The sequence below is a fragment of the Poromitra crassiceps genome (genome assembly GCF_964638095.1).
Source record: "Poromitra crassiceps genome assembly, chromosome: 13".
Taxonomy (NCBI): domain Eukaryota; kingdom Metazoa; phylum Chordata; class Actinopteri; order Beryciformes; family Melamphaidae; genus Poromitra; species Poromitra crassiceps.
Window position 1 is genome coordinate 41898669 of NC_139644.1, and position 7500 is coordinate 41906168.

Sequence of the window (7500 nt, forward strand, 5' to 3'; positions counted from 1 at the left end):
TTACAACACCGTACGTGGTTGTCGCAGTTCCATAAACCACTTCAACCATCTCCATAAAAACCCATTAAATCCCAAAATAATAATTCCCAGGATTGTCGGTGTGATGGAGAAAACAACATTCACGCCAAGAAGAGTGTTTTTCATCTCATTTTATTAGTTCTTGTATCTCTCTACTCGCTGCAGGCCAGGCCTGTACACTTAGCTATATTTCTGTGGGTGTTTATTTCCCTTTATAACGCCGCATATCAAACCTGTTTCAGACAAAACTATTGTTCGCTGCTGCCTGTGTGTCATTATTTACGATTCATGTGTTCCCGCAAAGCTGACATGTTGCCCCAGAGGCATGTTCGTGTAATTTGATGCTCAAGCATGCTGGAAGCAACCTCACTAATATTGAACCATAACCACAGAGCGAAAACAATCATCTGATGGATATTTCCTTCCTAGAATTCTGAATATGGGGCTATCGGCTTATATCAAATTGTTGCTTGTAATTTCATAGCATTTCTCAAAATGTATTGAATGATTAATTTGCCTATAGCCTACTCAGTTCAATTCAAAAGCAGCAATTCATTACACTAGACTAACCTTAGTCTTTACTTTACTTCTCCCCTGCATCTCTATACCTTCAGCTGAATCAGCCATATACAGAAATTATTATAATAGGCTATTCCTATAGGGAATAATCTTAGGCTATTCCTATAGGGAATAATCTTAGGCTATTCCTATAGGAAATAATCTTAGGCTATTCCTATAGGGAATAATCTTAGGCTATTCCTATAGGGAATAATCTTAGGCTATTCCTATAGGGAATAATCTTAGGCTATTCCTATAGGGAATAATCTTAGGCTATTCCTATAGGGAATAATCTTAGGCTATTCCTATAGGGAATCATCTTAGGCTATTCCTATAGGGAATAATCTTAGGCTATTCCTATAGGGAATAATCTTAGGCTATTCCTATAGGGAATAATCGTAGGCTATTCCTATAGTGAATAATCGTAGGCTATTCCTATGGAAATAATCTTAGCCTATTCCTATAGGGAATAATCTTAGCCTATTCCTATAGGGAATAATCTTAGGCTATTCCTATAGGGAATAATCTTAGGCTATAGGAATAATCTTAGGCTATTCCTATAGGGAATAATCTTAGGCTATTCCTATAGGGAATAATCTTAGGCTATTCCTATCCACCTTATTTCTAGCTGCCATGATGCCTGATGGGTGCTTCTTCCGCAATAGACTGTTTTACAGTCTCTATGGTTTTAACTTGACAAAAAAAAGTCTATGAGGATTTTACCCATGATTTTACCCTTTTACAGCAGAGCCATTCTGCTCTACAGCCGTGTCGTTCGGGTGCTGGGATAACGTAATGCATTGTGGGTGATCGGCTACTGTGGCTAATGTTAGCAGCTAGCTAGCTATGTTACATGGCAGTAAAACGCCACTGAATGACCAAATTGATTTAACTTTTAACCATTTCGAGTAACACACATTTCGAGTTTCCATACGGACCTCCAGCATTGGTTAGTTGTTTATAACGTGACTATATTTATAACTTTTATAACGGACTTCCGGTTTATAATTCGGGTCTGCAGCCAGAGTATAACAAAGGAAATGGCAAGCTGCAACAATAAGTCACGTTAAACTGGACCTTGTACCCACGATTATTTTTTACAGTGGGGCATTCAAAAATAAGGTGGATAGGGAATAATCTTAGGCTATTCCTATAGGGAATAATCTTAGGCTATTCCTATAGGGAATAATTTTAGGCTATTCCTATAGGGAATAATCTTAGGCTATTCCTATAGGGAATAATTTTAGGCTATTCCTATAGGGAATAATCTTAGGCTATTCCTATAGAGAATAATTTTAGGCTATTCCTATAGGGAATAATTTTAGGAAATCTTAGGCTATTCCTATAGGGAATAATCTTAGGCTATTCCTATAGAGAATAATCTTAGGCTATTCCTATAGGGAATAATTTTAGGCTATTCCTATAGGGAATAATTTTAGGCTATTCCTATAGGGAATAATTTTAGGCTATTCCTATAGGGAATAATTTTAGGAAATCTTAGGCTATTCCTATAGGGAATAATCTTAGGCTATTCCTATAGGGAATAATTTTAGGCTATTCCTATAGGGAATAATTTGAGGAAATCTTAGGCTATTCCTATAGGGAATAATCTTAGGCTATTCCTATAGGGAATAATTTTAGGCTATTCCTATAGGGAATAATTTTAGGAAATCTTAGGCTATTCCTATAGGGAATAATCTTAGGCTATTCCTATAGAGAATAATTTTAGGCTATTCCTATAGGGAATAATCTTAGGCTATTCCTATAGGGAATAATCTTAGGCTATTCCTATAGGGAATAATTTTAGGCTATTCCTATAGGGAATAATTTTAGGAAATCTTAGGCTATTCCTATAGGGAATAATCTTAGGCTATTCCTATAGAGAATAATTTTAGGCTATTCCTATAGGGAATAATTTTAGGAAATCTTAGGCTATTCCTATAGGGAATAATCTTAGGCTATTCCTATAGAGAATAATTTTAGGCTATTCCTATAGGGAATAATCGTGTAATCAGTGGCAGCTCCTGTGTGTGTGCGTGTGTGTGTGTGCGTGTGAGTGTGTGTGTGTGTGTGTGTGAGTGTGTGTGTGTGTGTGTGTGTGTGTGTGTGTGTGTGTGTGTGTGTGTGTGTGTGTGTGTGTGTGTGTGTGTGTTGGGGCTAAGGTGGGGCTGAATGGGCCGTGATGGGGCCTTGGGATGTACTGCATATTCACAAAGCCAGACGGACACGCGGCGTTCAAAAGTCAGTTTCAAGCATTATATGCCAAATATACAGTACATGCTATATATACATGCTATATATACATGCTATATATACATGCTATATATACATGCTATGCCTCTGTTGATTCACAAACAGCAAGTTCAGTGTGAACAGCAGAGGGAGACAAGCCGGCCTACAGAGCACAAGCCAGTGTCAACCTTTTTAAGCCCAAGACCCCTGACTGACCTCAGGCTTGGTGAAAGGCAAGACCTACCTATTGAAGTGTCGAGGGAAAAAGACCGCTGCAGATTGCACTTCCAATTTGAGGTCTTTTAATTAGGCTAATTGTATTTGTATTACATTAAATACTTTGGTCGAACTTTTGAACTAAACGAAACGTGGACAGGCAAGCCTGTCTTTATTGCCACAAATCACCACACTCAAATTGATGCAACCAAGGAAATAGCATCAACCATGCCAAAGCTGTCTTGCTTTAAGTAGGCTATTTTACAATGCACTGAAGCTTCATGTTGCTTTAAGTAGGCTATTTTACAATGCACTGAAGCTTCATGTTGCTTTAAGTAGGCTATTTTACAATGCACTGAAGCTTCATGTTGCTTTGGCTATTTTACAATGCACTGAAGCTTCATGTTGCTTTAAGTAGGCTATTTTACAATGCACTGAAGCTTCATGTTGCTTTAAGTAGGCTATTTTACAATGCACTGAAGCTTCATGTTGCTTTAAGTAGGCTATTTTACAATGCACTGAAGCATCATGTTGCTTTAATTAGGCTATTTTACAATGCACTGAAGCTTCATGTTGCTTTAAGTAGGCTATTTTACAATGCACCGAAGCTTCATGTTGCTTTAAAGGAGAATTTCGTTTTTTTTTTACCTGGACCCATCTCCTGGCAATAATTATGATTTGGCCACTCACCCAGCGATGTCCGCGGCGTTTCTGGCCATCGTAGCGTTGTTGGCCAACTCTCGCTGGCCAGACTCCTCTCCCTTCCGTCCGAGGAGTCTGGCGCCGCAGGTCTCCATAGCGGGATTGCGATGGGCGGCGCTTAGCGGCAGTGCCCTTGGAAAATAGTTTCAAAACAATCCAACTTGCCGTTTTCAGCGTGTAGCAACGAGCTAGCGTGTAGGTTTCTGCTGTTAGCTTGCTAGCTAGTTAGCGTTGTTGTTTTTCCCGAGGCGGCAGGGGACTATTTACAGTGACACACAGGGAGGAGGGAGCGGAAGCCGCTCTAATTGACATGGTCGGAGCCAATGACAGGAGCGGAAATCCGGCAGCGTCTGAAACCGACGCCTCCAATGGGAGAGCAGAGTAGAGCAGGGGAGGGTTTATCCCAGTTATGGAGACCTGCGGAGCCAGACTCCTCGGACGGAAGGGAGAGGAGGATGGCCAGCGAGACTACCGCACAACTAAAGCTGGGAACATGCACCAACGTCCTGCAGCAAAATTAGTAAATTGTGTGATTTCACTAGGATTTCAATGACTACAAGTTAGCCCAAGTTAGCCCAAGGAGAGAATGTAACTAGTGATATATACTTGCTCATAGCTTTCACTCCCCATTGACATCTTTAGTTAAAATTGGCTAAGTGGGGGGTGGTGTCTGTGGCGGTGTCAGTCACGATTGTGATGTCGTCAGTGATGTCATCAGTGATGTCACTCGAGCAGTTGTGATGTCATCAGTGATGGTTGCACGATGGCGCCTAGGTGGGTGGGAAGTGTCTGTCTGTCTGTCAGTCCAGAGCCTCCACCCTCTAGTTAGAGAATACTTGCGCCGTTCACATCAGCTGCATCATGTCACATTTTCGGGGAGCTGCATGCACCCCTTGGTGCATTTGGCGAGGGCTTTAACGCCGTAGGATGTTTTCCACATAACTCTGTTTCTTTCCGTGGTAGGGCTAAGGGGTGGCTAACACAATTCTTGGTGTGGCTGTAGCCCACCCAAGCCATACCTTGCTAGCCTGGGCAGGGCCGTAGCTTCACGGAGGAAAGTGTGGACGATTCCAAGGGCCCTTGACTGACAGGGGGGCCCAGATTATTATTATTATTATTATTATTATTATTTTTTTTTTTTAACAGTGCACCTGAATGCAACATGCAAGATACCCGCTGAATAAGTGTCCAAATGTTCATGTCATTCTGGCCAATACTCCACGCATTTTTGTTCCTGTGACCCTCAACACAGGCTTTGAGAATCCCGGGCCACTTATTGATACTTACTTAAATTAACCCACTCGTATTCTGGTTTATTTCAAGAAAAACATTTTGGCTAGTGGACATTCTAATTGGCTGGTAACTTCTAGCAGCCATATTGGCAGGTGGCCAAAAAAGCTAATTTCAAGCCTTGCAGGGAGAGCAGGTGGTGACATAGGAGTGAGTGAGAAAAGGATCAAATATTGGTGTTTAAGACTGAATAATGACATCACAACTGTTCATTTAAAATGAGTTATTCCTCTAAACCTGACTTCAAATGCCAAAAAAAATTCCGCACCAGCGCCGTTCGGCCCCCAACCCTCAGCAAAATCTGGCCCTCTGATGGCGAGAACATTTTTTTGTGGTCCTCTCTATCATCAAAGTTCTTGGGTTACGGCATGACAATATTTGTCGATACATATTTGAGGTTTGTTTATTAATTGGGAAAAGGACCACTGGAACAAACGCCGCGAACATGATCCGACTACTTTTTCAATCTGACTGGCTACTCAAAAGTTTGGGGAACTCTCTGATTTAAAATGAGATATTCCTCTAAATTGGGCTTCAAATGGCCAAAATTTTCCGCCACCGCCCTTCGGATGGCGGCATCCGTGGGCCCGATGTGATATCCTTTCATGGGGCCCGAAATCCCTGGCTACGGCCCTGAGCCTGGCTAAACCCTGCGTCCATGTGACCTCTATGTACTATCAGTCACTGAAGAAACTTACGCTACAGGCATAGCCTGTGATGTCACATTGAAGGCTGGGTTTACCTTGCTGCCACCAGCACTGCTCACCACTAATCATCTGCATTCTCTCCCTCTCTGGCTCCTCAGGTGAAGATATGGTTCCAAAACAAGCGGTCCAAATACAAGAAGATCATGAAGAACGGGCCAGGCTGCGGACCTGAGGGAGACCACCTGGCCCCGCCGCCGTCGTCAGTGTCGTCCTCTCCGTGCTCTCTGTGGGACATCACCATGGCTGGCAAAGGTGCACAGGCGGTGCACTCACATGGGGGATACATGAACAATTTTGGACACTGGTACCCCGGACACCAGCAGGACTCCGTGCCGAGGACACAGATGATGTGACAGACAGACAGACAGACAGACAGGACCAAGCGGCAGAGGCAGAGCTGCTGCGGTGACACACATAATCTCATTGGTTGAGGTGTAGCCTATAGCACAATGGGCGGGTCCAAAGAACTGGGGGTCTTCTGGCCAACGGCTAAGTAGGCTAACTATAGACGCTTTTAATTTGACAACATAAACATTCAAAATTGCCCCTAGCTTACTTCCTGTTGCAATGTTTGCTAATACAATAGCTGACAGGAAATAAGATAGGGTTCAAACTGTTCCCATAGCAACACAAACACAACACAAACTGTTCCCATAGCAACCCAATTCCGTGAAAACCGCCTATAGACTGAAGCCCATGCAGTGAAAAAGACAAGAGGTAAGAAATGAGGAAACCGATAGGCTAATGACACCTAATTATAACAATAAATCAATAAATGCAAGCTTATGTCAAAAAAAGTCTAGTTCAGCAGGACTGCAATAAATGGTTAGCTGATTGTTAGTCTGCAGTAGGCTAACAAAGGAGTCATGTACTGTATTTATCCTATTTGTAGCACAAGGTGTCGCTATAGTTAATTTGATTAGAAATCAACAAAACGGCTCTGACTTAGTGACTGCGGTGTGATAGCCTGGTGAAGTGAGTTTGTAACGTAATTCAGAAATAACAGACCTCAGAATTCATTCGCAATCAGAATTGAATAGGCTTTTCGACAACTTTGTGTAGCCTATATGAAGCTTAGCACTGAACATGTCATTTATAATGTAATAAATATATAAATTATAGGCTAGGCCTATATTTGTTAAATTATAAATGGTAGTGTGTTAGCCTAACCTACTCCAAGTTCAAGCTAGCCTATAGCCTCTTTGTATGGACCTCTAAGCTAGCCTGTTGACCCTGAATAGTCTACCATGGTCATGGATGAATTATATTTCTTATTTAGCCTATATTTTGACCAGGGCTCCTTCTTTGCCATCCAGGTTTACCACATAACTAATGGCCCTTTTCACAGCAACCATTTTGAAGGGGTAAAGCAGGAAGTAAAGCAGGTATAACCAATAACATTAATGAGGGCCCTGGCACTGGAACACCTCAATTAATGATGGTTCCATTCGATGGTTGATGTTGATGGTTGATGAAAACGGTTGATGTGAAAAGGGTCTATTGCGTTCTGAAAACCTTTGGTTCTTGGCTCCGCCCACTGAGGTTTAACTCAACCAATGAGAATGTTTCTGCCTGCAGAGCTCTGCTTCTGAGAAATGTCTGTGAACTGAAACTCCATCTGTATGCCATGCCATGCCACGCCACGCCATATATGCCAGGCCCGCGCCGCATCTCCAACTCTGCACATTTCAGGGTTTTCTGCTGCATTTGCATCATGGACATCTGTTGGTACTTTGTACCTAAGGACAAAGAAGTGTTTTTAATTGTTCTTTGGTTA

The 7500-nt window shown here is 42.1% G+C and overlaps 1 protein-coding gene across 1 annotated transcript in view; it reads left to right on the forward strand.

Moving 5' to 3' along the window:
• Window positions 1-7500, forward strand: part of LOC310788330 (homeobox protein Dlx4a-like) — a 30132-nt gene that overhangs the window by 22408 nt on the left and 224 nt on the right. Inside the window, exon 3 of the mRNA XM_083649901.1 lies at window positions 5822-7500. This exon is cut by the window's right edge and continues 224 nt beyond it. Coding sequence (XP_083506027.1) covers window positions 5822-6076 — 255 coding nt within the window. The 3' untranslated portion in view covers window positions 6077-7500. The remainder of the gene's footprint in view (window positions 1-5821) is intronic.